The sequence below is a fragment of the Callionymus lyra genome, chromosome 11 (genome assembly GCF_982586985.1).
Source record: "Callionymus lyra chromosome 11, fCalLyr1.hap1.1, whole genome shotgun sequence".
Classification (NCBI taxonomy): Eukaryota; Metazoa; Chordata; class Actinopteri; order Syngnathiformes; family Callionymidae; genus Callionymus; species Callionymus lyra.
Window position 1 is genome coordinate 21,914,467 of NC_141828.1, and position 26,555 is coordinate 21,941,021.

Sequence of the window (26,555 nt, forward strand, 5' to 3'; positions counted from 1 at the left end):
GAGTAACTAAAGAAGTTTATTTTTTGCATTGAGATTTTTACGAAGCTGTGGCCTGGATGAAATCACTGCCTTCTTTCCTTCTTTAATTTAATAATTGAATGATAATTCCAACACAAATATTTGGGAAATGATTGAATAGACTGAAAAAAATACCACTTTTCTTAAAAATGTAACCAGAATAAGACTATTTAATAGATATTAAATCTGCAGCGACAGTGTACGTTGTTCATCTTAAATGGTCTATTGCATCAAAGGTCAACTAATGTGAAAACCCAACTTTCTTGACATGCTTCAAATGTTGAACTCTCCAGGATGCAGTAAGTCCCTCATCATGACCATGTTTTGAACTTATTACTTTATAAAGTTCCCCCCTGTTTGAAATCTCAGCGAACGAGAGGTTACGATAGTGGGGTCCATCATTACGAAATAATGGCTTCACTCGTCATCCAGCCAATCACAACAGAGTGGGTGTGGTTATGGAAAACAAGATTTTATGAAAAACAGGTTTTCAGTGGGCGGGCCTTAAGAACATTTTCTAATATAAATATTTTAATGAAAAGAGAGTTTTGTACAAACAGACACATACTGATGAGTACAATAGAGTCAGACATCTATTTAAGACACACTTCAATCAACATATTAGTTGCACTTTAAGAATATTCTAATAGTCTTTCAAAATGTACTTCCTGTGCTAAATGCACTTGCACCTTGTTCTGCCTGAAAAAAACAATGCTGGATATACATTTATATATAATACAATTTATTTTGACAAGCAATCGAATCATGTTTCTTCTTAGATACAAATGTTATTAACTTATGAAGTTATTTTTCTCTCATTTCATAGACCTTTAAAACATGCAATTTAAGTGAGTAGAAACATTTTTCCCCCTTAAACAACATCAACATATTGGGAGACTTCTCCAGAGTGAAACTTCATTTTCTGATGTATTGACATTAAAATACACACAATGTAGTACATTACAGACGACTTCAAGTGGACCCATTGTGTACTTTTTTTTACTTGTGTAATTGAGCCTCAGAGACTCATAGAGCAGCCTCACATCAAAATAAATATTTTTTTAGTGATAAGGACTTAAAAAAAAAAAGGAAATCTTCCTGCTATTGCACACTTTATTCTGCAATTCTGTAGCAACTACAGCAATAACATTCTTGTTACGACTCAAAAAAGTATTGACTGCAGAAGATTTTAGAGAAGACAAAACTGTTAATAAAACTGATGTACGTATCGTCTCACTTGGAGTTTTTTATGAATTATTTTAATACATTAAAACAGAAAATCCTTCCTCTCAGGAATAAAGATCCATCCCATGATCATTTGCGTGAGTTACTTGGACATTCTTGGTACCTCACTGTGAATGATTGAGTATCCAAAATAGTTCGGGTAGTTTTTAAAACTTCTAAATATATTTTTTCACATTTCAGTCAACAGTTGAGGTAAGATGTGTCTTACATGGGAGCAAATACTTTAAACGTCCTTCAACATCAGATGCTTGACAGACGTGTGCAAACTCTTCATAGTTCTATAGTTAGCCGCTCAATAACAATTTCCTCGTACACACGTCTCCATCAACACGACTATTTTCCTGCGCCATTTTCACATTCTTCTAGCGTGTCAAACTCCTTGAAATAAATCTTGATTCACTCATGATTCTTTGCAACAACTTCCCGGGCCTAGAACAGAGGAAGAGATGAGATTAAAACCAAAGGTGTGACAACATTTCTAGAGCTAACATACATTTAATAAAGTTCCGCCGTGACTCTACTCTGGTCACCCTGGCCTTTATGGCCTCGTATGCAGTCTTCTGACCTCCGCCTCACCTTCCTGTCTTCACTGGAGTCTTTGTTGACCAGACCTTCGTCGCTAGCTGCCTGCAGACTGTCGAAGGTTCCTTGCCTGTCGTGCTCCATCCTCTGTGAGCTCCTCTCACTCCGTCGGTTCTTCCAGGACGCCAGGACGCCCTCGACGCAGGTGAACTTGGTGTCGGTGGTGCAGGCGTACATCCCGACCGGCACCGCCAACACCATCGCCAGAACTATCACCACGATGTGAATCAGCTTCTCTCGCTGTTCCATCTCGGTGATGTCACTTCCTGTGACGAACACGATGCACTGGCCAGCATGTGGAGACTTGTTCCTGAGGGTGACGCAGATCTCGTATTTAGTTGCCGGCAGCAGGTCGGAAACAGAGTACGTGTTAATGCCAGGTCCGATGGAGATCATTTCTTTCTTTTCTGCACCAGCTCGGCCAAAGTGGACAGTGAACCAGGTGTCAGATGGATGGTCCAGGGCGGCAAACCACTCGATGGAGATCCCTCGTACCGTCTGTTTGCCGATTCGGATGTCGATGTAGACGTGTTCGTCACCGATGGGAGGACCAGCCGGAAGTCCGGGCAGTGACCACGACTGCGAAGAGTCAGGAGCGCGAACGTCCAGAAATACGTTGGCAGAAGAATTTCCTATGAAGTTGATGGCCATACAGGTGTAGAGCCCACGGTCTGCGACATGGAGGGAGGGGATAACCAGGAGTGATTTGACCGTATCCTCCTCCATTCTTTCTTGGGTTTCTGTGAGGAGAAGTCAGTTGAATTCATTTTTAATATGATAAAATACTCCAGTCGCTACACTAAAATGAACATACATTTTTGCCTATAACTCTAAAAAGGAACAGATTACTCTGAACATAATCCCAACCGTTATTTGACAAAAGGTCGAGTAGAAAATGTATTAAACCATTTTGTCACTATAGGCAGTGGTTTTGATTTTCTTGTCTCGATCTTACCTTGAAATCCTCTGATGATCTTCAGGCCATAAGTCCACCACACTACAGGATCGGGTCTTGCCTTGGCCAGGCATCTCAGGGTGACGTTGGCACCCTGATTAAGGCTGATGTTGGAGGCCGGGATGCTGACCGCCGGCTTCACGCAAGCCTTCAACTCTATGTCATGGAAAAACCGTCCTGCTCTGAAGTCTGGACCCGCGCAGCTCAAGTAGGAGTTCATCAGAATGATGGGGGGACTGAGGGATCGAATAAACTCCACGAAGCCTTTCAGGCGGCAGTCGCACAGCCAGGCATTGTCGTGGAGCGCCAGGACCACGTTGGACCCGGCTGCAGACACTTCCTGCTCGTCCATAGATTGGAGTTTCCGGTAAAGCGGCCAGTTTAGGAAGACCTCCTTGGATATAACTGTGAGTTGATTAAAAGACAGATCCAAGTACGTCAGACCGGGCAGGTATTTCAAGGCGTGTTCCGGGAGGACGTCCAGCTGGTTGTGCTTCAGGTCCAGGATCTTGAGGGCCGGCGTGTCTTCAAACAAGGTCCATGGAAAAGATCTCAACTTGTTCCCCTGCAGACGAAGCTCGGTCAGGTTCTTGAGACCCTCCATGCCTTTGGAGTTAATCAGCGTGATGTCGTTGAAGTTGAGCCACAGGTGCTCCAGGCCAGGTGTATTGAGGAACGCCCCCCTGGGTATTTCAGTGAAATGGGACTTCTCTATTCGTATTTTGGTCAAATCATTAGGTAGGTTCTCTGGGATGGATCCAAACGCGCTCTCCTCCATACATATGAGTGACCTAAGAAGAGGAGAAGTTGATTAGGTAACAGTCTCTTTGTCTCTCTGTCAAGACAGTGTGGGATTTGTACTAGATAGAGACAAGCTCGATATGGTCTGATAAACTTGATCACAACACAAGACCTTCTTTCTAAGGGGTATGTTTTCCTCCGCCACCGTTTGGGATCCTACCTGTGATTGAATTAATTCTATTTTGATAACCAAAATACTTTACTGTAGATACTTTTAAACATCAGCTATGAGATGTACTTTTTTACGTTTACTCAACAGCTTAAACAACCAATAAACTTAAACTTAATTGTGGTTTTATCCTTGAGTTCCAGAACAGCCTCCAGTCGCTGACTGACACAGACTATTTACTGAAGAGACACGACCTGTTTGCATCTAAATAGAGATTAAAAAAAAATCTTACCATCCATGCCGGTCGTCCAAGCAGCTGCAGCCACTCAAACATTGAGCTCCAGACCGTTGACCTTTTAGCAACATCACAAATAGCAGGTGGTAAATTATGTCCATAGTCTGCGTTGAAAGTGGACTTTCAAGACATGGCGACAGACAGGAGAAGCTTACTGGGTCTTAATCCCTGACGCACTGAGGACACCAGAGAAGAAGTCAGCCCGAGTGACCCACTAGATGTATTTACCTCCTGCTGATAAATGACCCAGCGGAGGCACTTAAACTGGATTTAGGTGGGTTTGTTTTGGAGACACAGGTACAATTATGCAAAAAGGTATTTATCGAACGCACGTTTACAGTTTAGCTACATGGCAACTGAACCTGAACAGGAACTCGGCAGGTTAAGATGGTCAAGATGGATAAAGAAAACCCTCAACCAGATTATAGTCAAGTAAGATTTAATCCAGGTGGTTCAGGTCTATGATCGTTTTGCCTTCAAACCAAGGAACCCATGTTCTTTTTTGTTGTTGTTTTCAATGTTGTTACATCTAATACACTAAAACTCACATTGTTGTGATTTTTGTTGATTCTTGTTAAATGAAAGTGTCTAAAAATAGGCTACTGGATAGTTATTTTTTCAGTCAATCTGCATGATAAAAACAGAAAAGAGCAAACCTGCTAAATTCAATCACAAATTGTAACTGTAGAAGTAAAACAAATAAAAACTTCTGTAGTATCAAAAACAAACTTTTAATGATCCCTTAGAAAGATTAAAAATATTTTCAGGATGCAGGATTTTATACCAGTTACTTTGGACAAGAAGTAGGGGGACACCCTGGAAAGGTATCCAATCTGTCTTTCTTATATCTCTTTATGGTTTTGGGCTAAACATACAAACCCATATGAAAGGATGATATGTATTGAAAATGGAAATTATTCAATAAAAGAAGGAAGGAAGGCAGGGATGTCATCCAGGCCACAGGTTCGTAAATATCTCAATGCAAAAAATAAACTTCTTTAGTTACTCTTTCCAAAAAAATGAAGGTTATTTTGATCTGAGGAGCTCAAAGATTATATTTTGTACTGCAGTGATATAGAGTGATATAAGTTGATATACTATGAGAGAATAAATAGACGAATAAAGCATGTACTATAAAATATTAAACAATGTTATTCAGGTTGTCTACAACAACTACATAAATATATTTGCATAATCGTAGGTATATAAAATCACACCTGGACTTGACTGTATATATAAAAGTTTATTCATCAATATTCACATCAACATTTATGAGGGAAGTAAAGAAAAAAAAACAAATACATGGTGATGCATCATGGGAATAGAAATATTTTCTTCTTCTATTTACATGTTGTCATACATAGTTCGGTTCCGTACTTCTCTCCAGCTCCAGCTTCTCAACGTTCGAGTGTGTATATCTTCTCCGAGAACGTATGACGGATATATACTGTACATAGGCACAGACTTAACTGTATATGTAAGTGTACATAGAGGTATTTACAAATCATACACATACATATGAACAATTGAGCAGTTCCCTTTGAGTCGGATCAGATCGTAAAAGGGTAGATGACTGAGAATCGTTTTTTAAAGTTGTATAAAGTTGTGTATAAACTGAGCGAGTCCAACAGAGGAGAGGAAGATTATGTTTATTAGCTGCACTGAACTTTCGGTATCTTCGGTTGGTGCTTCAATCATGTTCAAAATATATTTTCAGATGTATTTTTTCCAACATCATTTCATTTGTTTTAATGTGGGTTTTTTTGTAATTTATTATATATTGATATTTCTACTTGCATTTAATAGTAATTTACATACATTTACGATGCTTTTGAAGTATGAAAAATAAAATACATTAATTTTATTTTTATTTTGATAGTCATAATACAATATATACTATAATTTTAACATACAAGTCAGCTATTTTTTTGTGTCTACTGTGTATATTTAGTGTGTGTATTAATTTCCCTTCATTTTATATTTAATGGTATTAACAAATAAATGAACAATTTTGCAATTTTTTTGTTGATAATTCAGATGTCATACTTATACCTAAAGAGTTATAATAAAGTAAATATTTTATTTATCAGATTTCAGTGATCTTTTAATCGAAATACAAAAACACTGCCCAAACCAATTTAATTTAGTGTAAAAGAATTATCAAAATGTATTTTCAGTTCATTCAATCAGATCATTTTCAGTTAATTTAAAATAATAATTTAAATTTTAAATCATTTAAAAAGTGATGAGCTGTGATGCATTCACTTGCTTTTTTAAATACCTCCTTTTTAACTGAGTCAACATGAATTTTAATGGTGATTTTTACTAAACTTAACAGACCAAATTATTATAAATTTTTTCCCTATTGTTTTAAAAATAAAATATGTTGGATTGTATTTTATATTTGGAAGCACATGATTGACAGGCCACCGTGCCCCGCCCCTCTAAACCGATATCTCCATGATAGTGCAGCGTGCAAACGTCCGTTGATAGAAGCTTCCTCTGGTTGGTGGAGGGGTTGGCGGGGTAATCCAGCGAGGAGGAACGGGCGGGGGGGAGTCCCATGGCATAGGCGTGTGAGACCGGGTGAGTGGGGGGCTGATGTCGAGGTGCTGCTGGTGGTGGTGGGGGTAGGGGTAGTGGTGCGGGTACGGGTGGTACTGCTGTTGCAGGTGAGGCAGTGTCTGAGGATTGGGGTGCGAGTGTGTGTTCAGGAGTGGACTGGGGTGCGGGTGAGCGCGGGGGAGGTGATGCGGAGCGGGAGCCGGAGCTGGAGCATGATGTCAGCAGAAGTACTCATTAGGCTGTCCCTCTATTTTGGCCGTCGCCTCAGAGTCCAGGCTGGAGCGGGCGGACAGCAGTCGGTTGGACTCCTCCGGGTTCAGTCTGTTCAGGTACTCGCCCTCCAGCCCTTTGGCTTTTGTGCCGGGGGAAAGGGTTTCAAAGGTCACATAGGAATCCTGGATGTCCTTGGATTTCTTTCCCCAATACTTCTGGATGCGTCTCTTCAGCGCCCCGCAGCACACGATGACGGTGAGCGGGACGGCGATGATGCACGCCACGGTGATCACGATGACGTTGATGAGCTTCTGGGTGCCCGTCGCACTGGCCGCCTCGTCCGTGGAGAATATGACGCACTGCTCCTTTTTGGGGATCAAGCCCCTCACACACACACAGGCAATGTACTTGGTTCTGGGCACCAGCCCTTCGATGGTCACCCGGTTCTGACCCGCTCCCACGTTAATCTTCCTCATGTCTCTTTCCCCGAAGACGGCGTACAGAACACTGAAGGCGGTGGTGTTTTTCGCCTTCGGAGCTCTCCAGTTTAAGGAAATGGTGTTGTCGGTGTCTCCCACCACCTTCACCGAGCGGACCACCCGGTCCGGGTCCTGCTGTAAAGACGAGGTGTTGGCAGCCAGGTTGCTCAGGTTGGTCTTCTCGAGGTCCAGCAGGGCGTCTGGGTTTGATGTCGAGGCAGAATCGGGTGTAGCTCTGTCGGCCGTGTTGAACGCACCAGGTTCAGGATCAGATTCCAGGCCGGACGGAGACTCGGACGGATCCAGGATGGAAGGTGTGGACGCAGCGGAGGTCGGCACCACATACCGGGCAACGAGTTTCTCTTGATAAGCTGCTTTACCCATCGTGTTGGGCTTTTTGACTTTGGTCTTCTTGTCGTTGCTGGTTTGATTCCCTTCCGACTTGGGTGAGTTGGACACCAGCAGAGATATGACAGCCTCTGCATTCCCTTCGTAGTTGGTGGCCTTACAGATGTATTTGCCGGAATCCTTGTAGGACACGGCCGGGACGCTGAGGATGGACCATGTGATCCCATCGCTGGATGTCTCCTGTTGGACTGGGAGCAGACAGAGGAGGAGGTTATCCTCGGTTCCATATAATGCTGTGCGGATTATTACACAATGTTGCATCGATCATCATCAGGGTTACGTAAGTTTCTGTAAATCCGTCTGTCGGCTCTCAGTTTAATTAACAAGTGATTGAAGGAAACTGGGATTAAAGCAACACGAGAAGCAAAGAGATGCTTGTGTTGAATCGAAGAGTCTATTAGTTAGCATTAGTTAGCATCTCCAACATTTTATTTTTAGGCCAGAATGACCCTTTACAATATGTTTTCTTTTGTAAAAAAATATTTTCCCTTATGTTTACATATTGTGGCTTAATAGACTTAAAAATAATGTAGAGAAAATAAACAAATCTTTAGATCATTTTCTTGAGCAAAGTTTAATTTAAATAAGATTTGAAAGACATTTTCATAACACCAGGAAAATGGAGGACGAAGTGAGATAATGTATATTTAGAAGAGGAATGTTGGGCAAAAATCTGCCCTTAAGTTTCCTAAGTTATTCTGTGAGAACCCAGAGAATCTGGCTTCCATGTCAAATGTTTGTCTTGGCTGTAAGAAAGAAGTTAGAATACACTACATATTGCAGGGGAAACCCTGTGTTGAATAAGATTGGATAATTTATTTAACGGTTAGATAAATTATGTTCTTTTCTCAGTTGTTTTTTTTATTTGAATGACATTAAACCCAACATTCTCTGTGTAAAATGTTGTTTTTGTATGTTTTGTAAGCCAATGACAATATGCAGCAGGGGTAAGATAGGGAAACTTCTAAAACAATGTGAGGAAACAACACACTAATGTGTTGATATAAGTGTGTCTTAAATAGATGTTGTACTCTATTATACTCATCAGTATGTGTCTGTTTGTACAAAACTCTCTGTTCATTGAAAAATTTACATTATAAAATGTGCTTAAATCCCACTGGAGATTAAATCTTTTTAACGATAACAACGCCCACACTGCTGTGATTGGTCAAGCATCAAGGCTTGTCACCAGAAGACTCCATCTCCAAGGGACCATCATAACGTTATAATGGACTCCGCTCTAGTAACCTCTTGTTCGCTGAGATTTCAGATGGGGGGGCTTAGAATGTAATAACTTCAAACTATTGTCATTATAAGGGACTTACTGCATCATGGAGAGGAAGACTTCAACATTTGAAACATGTGAGTGATTCAGGAAAGTTTGCCATTAGTTGGCCTTTAAGACACAAGATATCTAAAATAATACTGATAATTATTATTAAAGAAATTAACCTTCTAGTTTTAATTTGATATATAAATGTCTATACTAATAAATTGGGATATTTATTTGACCATTATTGAGTCTTTCAAAAACCATATATGTTGAAAAATACACAAAAATCGAGACACAAAGATCAATACAAGTGAATTCTCTAAATAGTGGACACAAAGGTAACGTCTAGACTCGTGATGCTCTGCCTCTCGTGGCCAAATTTCGCATTACACCAATTTGTTGAACACACGTGTGTCTTCTTTAATAGACTTGTATTAAAATGTGTAAGACAGTTTTATGAGTTCCTAAAATCTCACAAGAGAACATTTGAATGAAAGATACAGAAGAAGGCGATGAGTTTGGTGCTGAAGATGTTAGATGTTAGATGTTCTGACTCACCTGTGCTGTTCACCTTCTGGCCATCAGCCCTGCGCCAGGTCAGCTCAGGGATGGGGACCCCGATGGTCCCACAGCGCAGCAACACGTTGTTCCCGACGGCGCTGCGCACGCGCGCCACGGCCGTGTGGATCCGTGGGAGCTGACATCGCCTCAACTCCGCGTCACTGAACAGGACCCCCGACACGCTCTCCGGGGCAGAGCACCTGAGCCTGGTGTCGATGAACGCCACCGAGAGGGTCGGCGACTTCTGGAACTGGACCAGGTCGTAGAGGCGACAGTCGCACACCCACGGGTTGTCATGGAGACCTGGATGGGGGGAACACGAGAGGTTCGAGCATGAGGAAGGGCAGCCTGCAGATGGTTCCGATGTGGATGTGAGCTTGTTAATCCTGTAAGAGGATTAATATTTAATTCATAAACTACATCATGACCGTGACTATGGCAATGATGGCCATGATGAGGATCACGATGATGGTGAAGGTCAGGGTGCTGGTGATGAAGGTCATTCGAGCTCCAGTGAGGTAAAAACGATGGTGACATTTTAAATATTGCATATTTATCTAGATTAAACGTCTGTCAACACTGATCTTTATAGTGTTTATGATAAGCAGTAACTATCTTAATTTGTATTACTTCTCATTTGGCTTAGTTTACGACCATTAGTTTATCCTTTTTTGCAGTGAGATTTTAACCATATATTTTCACGGACCGACCAACAGATAAAACAAAAATAAAAAAGCACGACATGCAAAAATCTTTTAGTGCATAAATACAACTACAAACTAGAGTTTGTGTTTCACTCTTTTTTACATTTTTTTTGTTTTGTTTTTTTGTAAACGTGACCGAAATAATATCTTAATATATATATATATATATATATATATATATATATATATATATATATATATATATATATATATATATATATATATATTCAAGATAATAATAATCGATAAAAAAAAAATAAAATAAAAAATGTCTCCTATAATAATCTTTCTCTAAGGCCCGGAATTAAATGCCTCGTGGACCGATGATTGAGGACCACTGGTTTGAGACATATTTTATTATAGTAATAATACTTTTTTTTGATGTATGTTGCACAATCCTATTAAATATTGACTTTTGATTTTAAATATTATTTCGATTTTAGAACATGATTCGCAATAAAAAAAAAAATGTTTTAATGGAAATAATATAAATTAAGAAGTTCAATAAAATGCTAAAACTTCTTCTTAAACATAAATATACATCAGTTCTTCCCTAAGTCTCTGCATTAAAAAGATAAACGTCTCTCTCACCGAGGATCATCTTGGAGCTCTCTGGACCCTGCGTGGGCTTCAGTGCCAGCCAGGTGGACAGCACCTCCTCCGGCAGGGTCATGATGTTGTTGCTGGACAGGTCCAGGTAGGTGAGGTTCCTGATGTACGAGGTGGCCTCCGCGGGCAGGGAGGTGAGCTGGTTGTTGTGCAAATCTAGAAGTCTGAGACTCGGCATATCCGTCAGACAATCCCAGGGAAACGCGCCCAGTGCGTTCCCGTCCAGGCGCAGCTCCTCCAGGTTCAACAGCCCCCTGAAGCTGTCCGGCTTGACGGTGGACAGCGAGTTGAAGGACATCCAGAGGAACTCCAGGTTGGACAGGTAGTTGAAGGCTTCGCTCGGTATCCGCTGGATGGCTGTCTTCTCGATTCTTAACTTGGATGTGTCCACAGGGAACCCGACTGGCACCAGGGAGATCTCAGGGTCGTTGCAAATGACGCTCCTATAAACAAAAAAAATGAAGATGTTGTCAGATTATTTTGTATGTAAAGTGTAAAATAAACGAGGAGATGAGGCGAGGAACATTCATGGAGGAGGTGATTTGCAATAACATGTCTTTGTGCTTGTGCACATGTGCACACATCTGCCCACGAGCGACGCTTTTATCAAAGTCCGCATGAACGCACAAAGCCTCTTTTGGTGCCAGTGATGAACGAAAAATCCGCACGTTGGTCCTCACCTGGCCTTCGATCCATCGCTCAGGTTGTGGTAAAAACAGCTGCACTGTGACGGGCAGGAGCCCACAGGTGGGAAAAGGTCACCTGTGGCCGCACACAGCCCCACGAGCAGCACCAGGAACATGTTGGCCCACAGTTACGCATACACGCCGCAGGTTACGCGCGCCCCGCTGGAGTCCCACTGTCTTGTCTCACATTTACAAGCATATGATCCGCATGGCTTTGTCCCACCGCTTCGCTGTCCCATACTGATCAGACTGCTGTGAGTCCAGAGATAAAAAAGGACAGACTGGGATTAGTGAAAGGACTGGCGTTCTTTTCATTTGGATGCGTATTGCATCCCGGGATCCGATAGGCTGCGCAGAGACGTCCCTATTTATTATGACAGAAAAAAAAAACACTTCCGAAATGGTCATAATCCACTGTGATGTTTGGACTTTTTTTTCTCTCTCTCTCTGTTTCAAATGCAGTGTGTTCATCTGAGCGCTGTCGTGACGGTTAAGCTGAGTGGATGGAACTCTGTTCAGCCACAAGGTGGCCCCAAGCCGTTGACTCACCTCCGAGTCCGCACAGATGTTCCTAGTTTGCTGCCTCTTCTCACTCACATGGGTTAAAACACATTGATATTTGTTAAATGCAAAGATATCCACAGTAAACATGAAGCCTAAAAGAGATTTAAGACACAATGCAACATTTAATTTTGAAATATGTATCACTTTTTGACATTTAATGTAACAATCCTTATTAAAAATAAACATGTTTTTTTGTTTGTTTGTTTTTTTAATCAAAGCTTATTACCAAGTATGGTATTTTGTGAAATGTATGTACAGTAAGTAAGTAATTTGTATTTATAAAGTGCTTTTCCAGACCAGGGTCACAAAGCGCTTAAACAATAAAAACAATACTCAATAAAATATATACTTTAAAGGTCAAGGTAATACTGAGAACCACAGAGGAGTAACAATCCTCCCTTCAATATTTATTCATCAATAATTTTCGGAATGTTTGGTCTGTGCTGTGTTTATCCAGTTCCTTTAATATAGAAGTAAATGTGTACCATCGGAATTATATGATTTTTTTCAACACTTAATTTTTACATTGATTTTGTTTCATACATTGAATTAATTTTCATGGAATTCTTTCTAATATTAAATTCAATATATGTTTTTCTTACATTTAATAGTTTCTACCTATTTCTTTTAACATTAATTTTTTTTACACATTACATTTTTTACTGAATTTATCTACGCATCAGAAAAACAACTGTGATTGAAATTTGATGGTTTTTCAAATTCAAATTTGATTTTGATGCTGTAAAAATTCAGTGTTGTTTACCATAACCACACCCACTCTGCTGTGATTGGCCAAGATTGAGGTTTGTCACCGCACATCATCAATCCAGGGATTCTCCCCCTCCAAGGGACTCGTTACATAAACAAAGCGAGGCGTGATTACAGCTGGCTGGAGGAGGAGTGAAGACCATTATTACGTTATAATGGACTCTGCTCTCATAACCTCTCGTTTGCTGAGATTTCAAACGGGGGAGAACTTTATAAAGTAATAAGTTGAAAACATGGTCATGGTGAGAGACTTAGTGCATCTCTGAGAGGAAGACTTCAACATTTGAAACATGTGAGTGAGTCAGCAAAGTTAGGTTTTCACATAAGTTGCCCTTTAAACGCTTCTCTTGCTACAGAATTGAAGCCAAAAAACTTAACGGAGGATAATCTTAACCTTTGAACATTTAATAGTTTATAGTTTGACCCATTCTTGGCCAACTGCCCACTTCACAGATGAAGCCATGAGTAAATGAGCCTAATTAATCCACACAATTCTTTTCAATCAGGTTGTTATTTACCACTCTGTGAAAGCTGCATGAGTAAATAAGTTGATTTATGAAGCCATCGACTGAAGCTAAGATGCATTTTTGTTCACTGTGCAGGATCATGGAGGCTTGATCCCATACCAGGCAGGAACTAATGAACCTCAATCAGGACCTGTATCTTCTTTGAAACTGCAGCGGATTCGATCGCTCTTTTGAACCCTTTGACCGTTTTGTATTTAAGCCTCTGTTAACAAAAGGTTGTCCACATGCTTGGCTTTAAAACCTGGCATGATTAAGCTGAACTGGTGGAAGTGTTGAGAAATCAAGTTCAATCTTTCTAAATTTAGACCATAATCTCTTACATAACAAAAAGTGAAAATCATATTAATGTTTCACTTCTTCTAAAACGTTCCAGCAAGTGATTAAGAAGTAACTAATGACTCCCGTAGTGTCAGATTTAAATGTATATAAACCCAAAAGAGTAGCTTATTCAATTGGCTACTAGTTATTTCATATCTCAACAGCATTCTTCACACACACATAAGAAGTTTAAAAAATATATGATTCAATTAATCATTTCTCAACAAGTCTATATTGAATTTGTGTGGTATATTAGTCTACATCCGCTAGATCTTTGGTAGTCACTAATTGTGGATAAATATTGATTTATAGCTTCATAAATGTGTCATCTTTGACATTGACATAAGAGTCATAGCTGAAATATTATTTTTTTTAATTATCTATCTATTTAAAGTTATGTATTCAAAATCTTTAACCATATTTAATAATCTGAGACCTTTCAATTGGCTGAAAATCTAAATTAATTTTAAACAATAAATGACGTAATAATTAATTCATAAAGGATTAGCAAATGTGGATTTAAATAGTATAGAGTATGATTGTAATGGTAAAGGATTACAAGGAAGACACAACTGATTCTATGCTCTTAATTTGCAAGATGAGATTTTATTTCCTCTTATATTATTATTATTTGGGAATTTACCATAAAATTTAGCGATAACTCTCCAGATTTAAGTTTGGTTCAGTAGTGATGAATCCTGAGCAACAGCGTTAGACAAGTGGTGCTGTAATGACAGATAGACACGCCTTTTGTTGCTTCTGATTGGTTAATATTGGGTCAGGCCTTCCGTGATTGGCTAGATTTATGCTAACCGGAACAATGTTTATTAATGTGAAAATATCTATTTTGGGTATTAAATGGATCAATATAAGGATGAGAAAAACAAATACAATTTTATTTAAGACCAAAATGTTGTTTTTAAAAATTCTATTGTATTTTTCTTAGTCTTATCTCTTGTTTATGTGATTGAAATGAAAATCGTTTTTGGCCCCCAAGATAGATAACTCTGAGTAAACCCGTGAATTTCTCAAACTCATAGATCCTGATTCTCATCCCTGTTTTTCTTTGACAGCCCAAGAAGTACTGAAGAGATTTGGAGCACAAAGAGGAAGAAAATGTATTTCAAGAGCAGTTGTTTGATTTCCAGCTAACAAATACATTTCTATTCTTTTCTAATTCCTTAGCCACACTTTAATGCCTGAAAGATTCCAAATAAAACCCTAAATGTAAAGCTAGAGTAAAAATGTGCATACCCAAAATGATTTAGCACTTTACACATTTCTCTGTTTCCCAAGATTCCTGATCTTATAATCCCTAGACTGCGACAGACTTTAGCTACACAATATCATGCTTGTTCCAAATCCAAATCTTTGGCATGAAAAGCTGTAGGTGATGTTGAAACTGCAGCGTGACAAATCTGCCACAGGATTTTAGGCAATTCACACATCACAGAGGTTGATGTCAGAGGTGAGGGTCAGGAACTCAGAAGCACTCTTTTTATCTTTTATGTTTTTAATTAAAAAATATTGGTTTTCACTGAAATATGTAAACATATATATATTTCAAACAAGTCAGTTGTTGACTTAAGAAGAGGGTGTCTTGGGTTCAGCATTTGCGTTAGTGTTGGGTCAAAAGAGAAACAAATTTAAATGTTTGATTATCAGAGCTTTGGAGATGATCTGTGAGAGTTTGTTGGGCAACTAAGAAAGTCATCTGAGACTTTTACTCTAGAACTGAAGTAAAATGAGTCTTGTTTGATTCATATATTTCATCAAAGTGACTTTTACGACTCTTACTTACGGAGCCTTGGAGGTGACATGTCATTTATTGAAATCTAGAAATACTTTTTGTCTCATGTCATCTGGTGTTATTTCGATGCTCACAATTCATAATGTTAAAAGGACCAGTAATATTCTCCCGTATTAATGTCTGAGCAGTCATTTTTAGTCACTTTAATTTCACTAAAATAAACGAGTATTTTTTCAAGTCACGTAGCTAATCTTCATAACTGTTGTTCTTTTGTTTAATGGCCACTAGATGAGTGTGTTCGTTGGCAGGTCATCGCGAGATGAAGTTCTGCTTCCAGATTCGGTGTGCTTTTGTTTCAGTATTCGTACAGGATGAGTGATTTATATAAGTTATAAATTAATAATAAAGCCCAGAAAAAAAAATCAGTTCATCTACACTTGTGTGTGTGATTATACATTCATTATTTGTTAATTATTATTTAATAAATTGATGACCAAGTGAACTATTGAGAGACCAGAAGCCGAAGAAGATCAAGCTGGAAGAATTATTGAATGATGTGAACGAGAATGACCTAAAGAGCTGCCTCCGTTTCACAGGAAACCTACTGTGAAAATTAGGTTCTGCTGCTCATAATAATATAATCCATGTCTAAGCAGGAAAAAATCCATCCATGAGTCATTCCTGAATTCATATAAATACTAAAAAGACACTCCCAGTCCATAATATTGATCTTCTCCTCACGTAAATCAGGCAGGTGGTACTTAAAGAATGATCATTAGATATAAATTAAAAAATCAATTCTAATCATGTCACTGCCAGGTCTCCACACGTCAGTGACTGATCAGGAAGATATTATTAAATGATTTTCACCTCAAAACAATCAACAAATGACACGTGAGGCAATGCAAACAATTGAAGACTGAACACTGTAAAATCTTTGAATGTTTACGACGTATGCGAGAGAGTGCATGTACTAGATGTGTCACAATGATAGTAACTTCAGTATTTTAACTGAATCACACTTCTGACTGTGGGTACATGATCCAGTGGGTTGTTTAACAGGTTTAAGAGATGCCATGTTTATGTCAATAACAGTTCACTTGTCAACACAGCCACTGATGAAATATAATATTTACCTATCAAGTTACACCTATAATATCACTCAACTGTCAGCAGGTTTATTTTTTTTTTAAGATGATCCTGAAGAAGCCACACCCGACCCTGAATGTTGTATCGTCTCTGTATCAAAAAGGTTTTTTCTTATCAAGATAGTTCCTTAGTGTATCTTTTACTTTTGTCTGCATTAATACTACTGACCAAAGCTTGCAAATAATTGACAACTGTCAACATGAACACAAATGTTCTGATCCCACAAGACAAAAAAAAACAAAAAGCTGCATTGTAAAATTATAAAAAAAATTAAAAAATAAGTATAATTTAGCACAGACTTGCTCAAAGTTCCTAATGGAACCGTGTAACTGTCTTTTATGTTTTGTTTTAACTAGTCGTATTGGAAAAAATACAAATATTACTATATTTTAGTAAAATATAATCATACGATATCATGGTTTGTCCATAGTTATTTTAAAGTTTACTATTAGGCATATTATTCAGTATCCAGTAGTCTTGATCAGTAGTCCATGTGAAACAAAAGTCCAGAAGTCTTGGTCAGTAGTCCATGTTAAAGAAAAGTCCAGTAGTCTTGATCAGTAGTCCATGTTAAACAAAAGTCCAGAAGTCTTGATCAGTAGTCCATGTTAAATAAACGTCCAGTAGTCTTTATAGTAGAGCATGTGAAAAAAAAGTCCAGTAGTCTTGATCAGTGGTCAATGTGAAAAAAGTCCAGTTGTCTTGATTAGTAGTTAATGTGGAAGAAAAGTCCAGTAGTCTTGATCAGTAGCCCATGTGAAGATAGTGGAAAAACATCCAGTAGTCTTGATCAGAGGTCCATGTGGAAAAGGTGGAGAAAAGTCCAGTACTCTTGGTCAGTTGTCCATGTGAAAAAAGTGGTAAAAAATACCAGTAGTCCATGTGAAAATACCGCAAAAAAGTCCAGTGGTCTTGATCAGTAGTCCATGTGGAAAAAAATTCCAGTGGTCTTGATCAGTATCAGGAAGAAGTGGGAAAAAGGGTCTCGTTGTCCTGATCATTATCCATATGGAAAAAGAAACTTAAAAAAAAGATGTCTGAGAAAAGGTTAAATCCAGGATAAAACTAATTACAAAACTGTACAGAGTAGAGTAACACAATGACAGTCCTTGCTTAAGTGCCTAAGCTGGTTACCTTGTCATTATTCCTTGGACATTTCGGTGAAACTGGTGCCATTTCCTCGATAGAGGAAAACAACAATATCATCATTTATTAACTCAGAATGACTGAAGCTAGGACTGTCGTGCTAACATTGTTATGCTACCTCAGCTACTAACCAGTACTGGCTTGTTAAATCAACAAACAGTATGTTTGTAATAAACATTACTTGTCAGTGTTTTTTGGTGGTAAAACTCTGGGACAGGTTGTAGTTAAATGTAGTTGTGTATAGTTGTAGTTATATGAAGATGTGTATAGTACTATAGTTATATCTAGTTGTGTATGGTGGTAGTTATATGTAGTTGTGTATAGTAGTAGTTATATGTAGTTGTGTATAGTAGTAGTTATATGTAGTTGTGTATAGTTGTAGTTATATGAAGATGTGTATAGTACTATAGTTATATCTAGTTGTGTATAGTGTTAGTTATATGTAGTTGTGTATAGTAGTAGTTATGTGTAGTTGTGTATAGCAGTAGTTATATGTAGTTGTGTATAGTAGTAGTTATGTGTAGTTGTGTATAGTAGTAGTTATATGTAGTTGTGTATAGTATTAGTTATATGCAGTTGTGTATGCTATTAGTTATATGTAGTTGTGTGCAGTAATTTCTTTAATTACTTAATTTAATGAATTTTTGAAACAATTTCTCGAAGGAGACCTCCTGAGGATCAATAAAGTTTGACCTTACCTTACCTTAATTGTACGTAGATGTGTACTGTAGTTGTTGTATGTAAGTGTTTATAGTAGTAGTTATACAGTATGTTGTTGCGTATAGTAGTATGTATATGTAGTTGTGTAGAACAAGAACAAGAAAGAACAAAGTTAGATAAAAAGTAAGTGCAACATGACACGATCTAAAGATAAATATAAAGTTATGTATTGTTTGTGTATTGTGATAGTTATATGTAGTTGTGTATAGTGGTAGTTGTATGTAGTTGTGTATAGTGGTAGTTGTATGTAATTCTGTATAGTATTAGTTATATGTAGTTGTGTATAGTAGTAGTGATATGTAGTTGTGTATAGTGGTAGTTAAAATTTGAGTTGTATATAATGGTACTTATATGTAGTTTTATTGTTTTATTTTTTTGTGCAGTTGTGTATAGTGGTGATGGATGGACGGACGGACAGATGGACAGATGGACAGATGGACAGATGGATGGATGGATGGAAGAAAGGATGGAGGGAGGGAGGAATGATTATATAGATCTATAGATAGATATATGGATCAGTTCAGAGCTTTCTTTCTTGTGCAGCATTACGCTTTGTTTGTTTGTTTGTTTGTTTGTTTACAACTTTGATCCGAGCAGAAACTTGATCAACGATCCATCATGTATCCGTTTAAAGTACCTCCTGGTTGTATCTTCTTATTGTATGGAGGTCACATGTCTCCAGAGCCCTAACAGATGGAGAGCAGCTTAATCTCTACATCCCTCCACACTTTATCATCGAGGTTAAAGGTTTTATATCTGTTCTCACTTTATAAGGTGATCCACGTGTATCGATGCTTTGTACTCGAGGATCTAATCGATGAATTGTGAGGTGAAGATTTTTTTTGACACCTGTTGTGTTGCTTTAACTGGAGCATCATCCTGCGTGTGTCGCCTGCAGACATGAGGGACACAGTAACACACAAAGGCTTGTTGTGTAACTAATTGAAGGGGCTTTTCTGTTGCGCTGCGCAAATACGCTTTAAGGGCTGTTGCGTCTTTTTTGTGTGGTTATGTTCGTTAAGACATTCCTGCTCGGATTGGGGCGACGCACATCGAGGTGGGGGTGTGTGTGTGTGGGGGGGGGGGGGGGTCGGATTTACATCATAAACTGCACGCCTTTCACGTGAAATGTCCCTTTAATAAGCGAGCCGAGTCCACGCACAATTGAAGGCACATAAACAAGAGCGACAGAGTCGAGTGTCACTGAATCTGCGGCAGGATGGTTTCTTCGTATCCTCTACCGGAGGGCTTCTCCGACTTTGACGTGTTCTCCCTGGGATCATGTCTGCTGGTCGAGGGTGAGTCTTTCCACCCCTTTTTCTGTGGGTTTTTTTTTTTTTTTCCCTCTTCCATTTGTCATTCTTCTCGTTTTTTTTCCTCGCCCCAGGTCTGCTGGGCTTCTTTCTGAACGCCGTGACGGTGGTCGCCTTCCTCCAGGTGAAGTCGCTGAGGACCCCGAGCAATTTCCTCGTCTTCAGTTTGGCTCTGGCCGACATGGGCATCTCCATGAACGCCACCGTCGCAGCTTTCTCCAGCTTCCTGAGGTGAGTCGACATGTCAGCCTCTGAAACATCCCAGCAGGAGCCAAAAACACTGAGAGTCAGCAGGGGAGCGTGTCTTTAGTGTTCTTCATGCAAGGATCTGTTTATCTAAAAGAAAATGAAAAAAAAATGTTACTAAATAGGACATTTACAGCAACTTGAAAATATATGCCTCTTAATACAATAATTATTTTCAGGACCAGGAACCAGATCTAACCTGGTCTTCAAAAGCTTCACCCTAAATTATATACTCAATTAAAGTGTAGCAAAAAGCAGTTCGTAAATTTTTATGAAAGTAAATGTGTGCCATCGTGGACTTTGAATATTCATTTCAAACACTGTTTTTTTTACAGTATCAAAATTGGACTTTTGAATTTAAAAATCCGTCAAATTTCAAGCAGTGTTGTTGTTTTTTTTGCTGTTTATTTACTTTTAAATGCATGAATACATTTGGTATAATTCAGTGTTCAGAATTCAATTGCAATTGATAGTTTCACCAAGGAGAAGCAACATTCAATATGAGATATTACTCGACATCAAATTTATGACATTGAATTTTTTTAAGAATTCATTTTTTTAAGATTGTATTTTTACATTGAATTTTAAAAAAATAATGGAAAACAGTGCTTGAAATTTAAGTTGTTCTTCAAATTTCAAGTTGGAAATTAATGCTGTAAAATTCAGTTTCCAAAAATTATTTTTAAAGTCCGATGACACACGTTTACTTCAATAGATTTGGTACCCACTTAATGAAGAGAAACCAACATGTATCATGTATATTATGGGTCAGTGATGAGGATCAACATGTGTTGAAACCACATACAGAGGAAGAATTGTGGCTCTAATTATAACCAATGACGACGCTTTATTTGCTGTTGATCGACTCGTGAGGTGATAGAGGTCGACAGCCCTGATTTTAGCTCGAGGAAATCAAACTCAAGAAGGTCATCACAAAGCTGAGGTTACAACAACAACAACAACAACAACAACATATGTGTTTCTCCTCCACCTGACGGTGTCGTGACCAACAAATCACGGAAACACTTTTCATTGTGATTGGATTAGGAGTCATGTGTACACTTGGAGGTAGAGCTGCGATGCGAGGAGGTTGTGGAACACATGAGGTGGCCAGATATGTTCCACTGCACTAGATTATAACATTCTCCAGAGGTAGGTGGGGGAGGGAAACCTCAGTGTGTAGAAAAGGGGAAACATAAATGTTATTCTCGAACCATCATCAGGAGTATTAAAGTGTTATTCCAGGTGAGCTATCACGATCAGGGATTAATCATCAGCTGTCTATTCATAGCATTACGTTAGAGACAGTTGCAGTCAACATGTCACCTGGCATGTACTCAACGGTGTTGCATAAATGTTGCGGACAATGTCCCACTACCTTTGAATGCATCGCAATTGCAGGGAAATTATTGATACTTATGAATGTTTGTTTATTTATAGTGTGACCTATGACCAGGCGGGTCAATGACATCTGGGTTAGGAACAATGCAAGCCTGACCCGACGATGGTTGAAGTGGGATTAATGGATGACATCAATAGATGGATCATGGGGGGAGAAGTAGGGGGAAGGTCAGCGCTGAGAAACCGTTGTAATCAGTTGATGGATGGGAGACGCTCACCAGCCACCACTATATCGCTCCGTCACACTATTTAGTTTAACTATGAATGAACAGACCCCATTGACTAATCATTTTTACGAACCAGTCACAATGGCCTTTGGACATTTGTAGCCTTTGATCAGATTAAATGTGGCCTGCAGCGTGAAAAGAAAATAATTTATGACCAACTAGAACCTTTTACCAACACATTCTTTTGGAAATATTAGCCATCTAGCCATTAAGAAAATTACTAAGTGGTGACGGTAATTTCTCAAAGATGAATTAAAGATATGTTAAACTGTTTTTAAAGAGAAAATTTCATTTCTGGTTCTATCTTCATAGACAGACTTTCATGCTGTATGACTTATTATTATGGTCATATTAGTTGTATAAATAAACATGCGAGGGATAGTCTTTTGACAGGCTTAACAAAGAATGTGAAATATTCCAGTAAATATGTTCTTGATAACAGAAACCCATGTGATGACTTTTTCCATTTGTCTCTAATAAACCTCTTGTTTCTCACATATTTTAAGTGAGGACTGATTGATTTTGATGCTTCAATGAAATCTGCTTTTGTCTGACTCTAAAAGAAACACGTTGGTTCACTAAATGCTACTCTTTCATTTCCGACATGTGATCAGAAAAGTTTGACTCAGTTTGTTCCTTGACTCTTTGTTTCAACTCCTACAAAGATCTCATTGTGTTTCCGCGACTGCAGGTATTGGCCGTATGGTTCTGATGGTTGCCAGACTCACGGATTCCAGGGATTTGTGACAGCTCTCGCCAGCATCCACTTCATTGCCTCCATCGCCTGGGACAGATACCACCAGTACTGCACCCGTAAGTTCCATCTGAGACAAACTAAATGAAGTTTAAGGTTTTTTTTAACCATCCATGTTTTGTTTTTTTAAGGAACAAAGTTGCAGTGGAGCAGTGCCATCACCCTGGCTATCTTCATCTGGCTCTTCACCGCCTTCTGGTCCGCCATGCCTCTGATCGGATGGGGCGTGTACGACTATGAGCCTCTCAGGACCTGCTGCACTCTGGACTACACCAAGGGAGACAGGTAGACTTGGAAGAGAGTGCACGAGAACAAGCGGCAGAATTCTGAGCATTTCTGTCTCCATGTCAATACAGAAACTACACTTCCTACCTGATCCCCATGGCCATCTTCAACATGTTCATCCAAGTGTTTGTCGTCATGTCCTCCTACCAGTCCATCGGAGAGAAGTTCAAGAAGACAGGAAACTACAAGGTGAGTCAAAGATGAAAGTATTATCTGAGTATTTGTGGCTGTGAGCTAGCAATGTAGTAATATTCCAGAAATCTTCAGTACTTTCTTTCAGTTAGTTTGTGAGGTCTGTGGGCAAACAAGGGAATTTCGATAGTGTTTTTTTTAATAAAACAAAAATCATATAATGTCATGTAATATTTAAATCTATATTGTCTTTGTATTATCAATATATCTTATAGCCATACAATTCAGTATCATATCTTAATTAAAGTAGTATTTTTCCAAAAAATTATTATTTCAGTTCAAATTCATTTTATTAAAGTTACATATCATAACAAAGTAATCTCGGGACACTTTACAGTTTAAGAATCAACCATTTGTAAATCACACCGTGATAGAGGCAGAAACCTCAAACAGAACCAGACTCAGTTTTTGATCTTCAGTTTGCTCCATGTTTTTAAATATTTATAATAAAGTCATCTACTGCAGTTTTGTGAGGCATCATTAAACCTTACATGTTCTCCACCAACACTTTATTTTATTATATTGTTGTGTATTCCGTTGCAAAACTCCATAAATATTAGTAAAATAATGATGTTCCTAAACTTTACTGCAAGTGTTTCACCATAAGCTCTTGCTTTTTGTCAAAAATATTCAAGTTTTCATCGTAAAACGATGACAGAAATAGACAGTATTAGAGACACTTGGTCATAGGCTTAGTTAAATGTGCATCAATGTATTTACTCTGACAAGAGTTTGGTGCAAATGGTTGATATAGCAACGCTCATGTGTCTGTTAATCCACCCTAAAATCATGTGCACTCTCCCAGATAAAGCTCGGTAATTCCCAGTGCACAAATCCTACTAGTACAAAGTCCACCTCCCTGCTTTGAAGTTGTGGAGGGATTTCTTTTTTAAATATAGCTATATATCTATATATACATCAAAGTAATGTCTTACTGGTGTTTGCAGAAATTCCTTACGTGGTCTGTGACATATGTAGGTCATATGACTTCAGGCTGGTGTTTCACATCCCATCAGCAGAGTTTTGAAAAAGGCGGCATTCATACGAAGCTCTCTGGATAGTCTCGTTCCTCAGGGAATCTCGTCTCTCTGCCGGTGTTGCATAAGGCCATTAGTTCCAGTCATCTGAGTTGGCCGACACTCTCATGACAAACATGAAGGCTGGAGTTTGTTTTGAACCATCCTGTGCCGTGATTCTATTAAACAATCAATTACTCAGCCGTTAAATATCTAAAGATAAAGAGCCCTGTGACGGTTTAGTTAAAGTGGTGTCTTTCAAAATATGCGACATCTAGAGGTTTGTTGGAAAATGCTGATTTTTTTTTTTCTTTTTTAAGTAATTCTTGAATTCAAATGCTGATTTTTAGGTCCAACACATTCAAGGATTAAAAGAATGAAAATAATAATAGCTAATAATAATGGTGGAGACACAAATAAAAGAGATTTCAAAGCTAACTTGTTAGCAACATATGGCTAAAGAAGCCAAACTTTGTCAAAACAAATCCTATATTTGCCCAATACCAGGTTTGTTTTTTAGTGTTATTGAATATAACTAAGTGATCTGAAACTTAAATTAAAGGTCTCAAAACTTGTGGCCCGCAGGCCATTTGTGTCCTTATACATGATATTCCACGGCCCTTCATTTGTTTATTGCGTGCAGGCAGAGCTAGGGACTAAAATGCAATCATTTTATAGCTAAAAGGGAACACATAGTTAAAATAAAATTAGACAAAATGTCTCAAATTCATACAAAGGGACTTACAAAGTTAGGCTAGGAAGCAGGGCTGAGAAACACATTAAAGTTTATAATATTATATAATATAGTTCATAGTAACAAAGCATTAGAATGACCAGTTTTTGAGACTATTTACATTCCAAAAATTGTATTTAACACTCAGCTTCCATTCTTGAAGTAGATCCTTTTCTTTGTTAAATTATAAAAGATAATAGTGAATGTTTTTGTAAGTAAATCACATCAGCGAGATAGAAACAAGCGTCGACCGCTTGATTAAACTGGCGTCTGCTTCTGCCTGAAACTATTTTCCTCTCAGACATATTATCCCAGACATGTGACTCTTATGATGTGCTACATTTCTGAAGCTCAGCAGGTTTTGGTCATTAATTTTTAAGCGTCAATCTCAGTTTGTATCTCTTGTTTTCTTCTCTGCAGTTCAACCCCAACACTCCTCTGAAGACCATGCTGCTCTGCTGGGGCCCGTATGGACTCTTGTCCTTCTACGCTGTGGTCGAGAACGCTGCCCTGGTGTCTCCCAAACTCAGGATGGTGAGGACGCTTGAGTTTTACTCTTTTCAAGGCGTTTATCTAGCTTTTTGGTGTCATAACGGAGCATATTACACATGAATAGTGTTGTTTTTGCTCAGTTTAACTAATGTAGTGCTTTATTATGGAATGATAAATAACAACAATGTTGTGGAAAATTGTAAAAACAGGCAAATTAATATTTCAAAAGTTAAAAATGGTATATAAATGTATTGTGAATAGGATGAAGTAGGTTTCACACAATATTATAACTAATAACAACACAAAATGTGTTGAGAATGATGTGAGGAATTAACAATACAATTAAAATAAATCTTAATTGTATCTAAAATTATAAGTATCTAAATTATCTAAAATATTTTTAAAACAAATGGATAAATGCTGGTAGCCAAACACAGAAAAAAGGAAAATGTGTTAAATGTATTATTTAAAGAACAAAGATTCATTATTATTTGGAGGGAAAAAAATAATAGTTTATTTACAACTGGTTCATTTTATACATTCTGGCTATATATTAATTTTCTATATTAAAATAAATAAAAAGAAAAGTCAGAGAGTACATAAAAATGATAATTTAAAGATATAAAAATCATGTTAAAAGCTCACTTTAGGCGACATGAAATAAGTTACAACTTCATTTTTGCCAAAGATCATCATCACCACCTTATAAATGTGATCTAAACCATGAAGTATCTTCAGATAATTGATTTATTTTGGTCAATAACCACATGGTTTTAATGACAGATGGCTCCAATCCTGGCAAAGACTTCGCCCACCATCAACTTCTTCCTGTATAGTTTGGGGAACGAGAACTACAGAGGAGGCATCTGGGAGTTGCTGACTGGGGAAAAGATTGAAGTGCCTCAAATTGAGAACAAGTCCAAATAAACTAAGCATGCAAAGTTACACTTACATTCTGTTGTGGTGCTTTCTCCAGGTACTATGTTTTTGTGTGTGTGTACATGTGTGTGCGTCTTCGGTTGTGTTGTCGTGTCTGCTTTGTGAAACTTCCTGCATCAGAAATAACATAATTTAAACATTTTTTCGTCAACAAAATAGATCTTTCAAACAAGAATGTGAATAGAAATTACCTGAATGAAAACACACAAATGTAGTTTTTATACTTTTCATTATTCTTTAAAAGGGATCAGGTGTTTTCACATTAAGAACCTAAACCACCTTTTGTCCCTCGTCTATGTTAGCTCTACTCCGGTATATGAAAGAACACCTCACCTTTCTTAACCCTTGTGTTTTCTCTGGGTCAAGGTGACCCTGTGGCCTAGCAACAAATGTGTTTTTGGTGTCCCTTGTGTTGGCTCTGGGTCAAGGTGACCAGCCTCCCTGGCTTCCAGAAATACATATGCAGTGATGGAGATCGGTCCTTTTAGTTTTTGGGCCTTCGGGTCACTCTG

At 38.4% G+C, this 26,555-nt stretch overlaps 3 protein-coding genes across 3 annotated transcripts; 1 reads left to right on the forward strand and 2 right to left on the reverse strand.

Annotated features, from left to right (window-relative positions):
- Positions 1 to 1,758: 1,758 nt before the first annotated feature.
- lrit2 (leucine-rich repeat, immunoglobulin-like and transmembrane domains 2) lies at positions 1,759 to 4,136 on the reverse strand. The gene is made up of 3 exons (XM_087802655.1): positions 4,003 to 4,136; positions 2,801 to 3,591; positions 1,759 to 2,585 (listed from the first exon to the last, which is right to left on the reverse strand). The coding sequence occupies exons 1-3, from the start codon at positions 4,104 to 4,106 to the stop codon at positions 1,759 to 1,761; spliced, it is 1,722 nt and encodes a 573-aa protein (XP_087658781.1). The 5' UTR covers positions 4,107 to 4,136.
- Positions 4,137 to 6,435: 2,299 nt separating this feature from the next.
- On the reverse strand, positions 6,436 to 11,635 carry lrit1a (leucine-rich repeat, immunoglobulin-like and transmembrane domains 1a). Its single transcript, XM_087803073.1, has 4 exons — positions 11,498 to 11,635; positions 10,800 to 11,260; positions 9,502 to 9,807; positions 6,436 to 7,858 (listed from the first exon to the last, which is right to left on the reverse strand). The coding sequence occupies exons 1-4, from the start codon at positions 11,617 to 11,619 to the stop codon at positions 6,789 to 6,791; spliced, it is 1,959 nt and encodes a 652-aa protein (XP_087659199.1). The 5' UTR covers positions 11,620 to 11,635; the 3' UTR covers positions 6,436 to 6,788.
- A 7,968-nt stretch (positions 11,636 to 19,603) lies between these two features.
- Positions 19,604 to 26,051, forward strand: rgra (retinal G protein coupled receptor a). The gene is made up of 7 exons (XM_087802311.1): positions 19,604 to 19,743; positions 19,833 to 19,989; positions 22,324 to 22,445; positions 22,518 to 22,671; positions 22,743 to 22,860; positions 25,033 to 25,146; positions 25,888 to 26,051. The coding sequence occupies exons 1-7, from the start codon at positions 19,665 to 19,667 to the stop codon at positions 26,029 to 26,031; spliced, it is 888 nt and encodes a 295-aa protein (XP_087658437.1). The 5' UTR covers positions 19,604 to 19,664; the 3' UTR covers positions 26,032 to 26,051.
- The last annotated feature ends 504 nt before the right edge of the window (positions 26,052 to 26,555 follow it).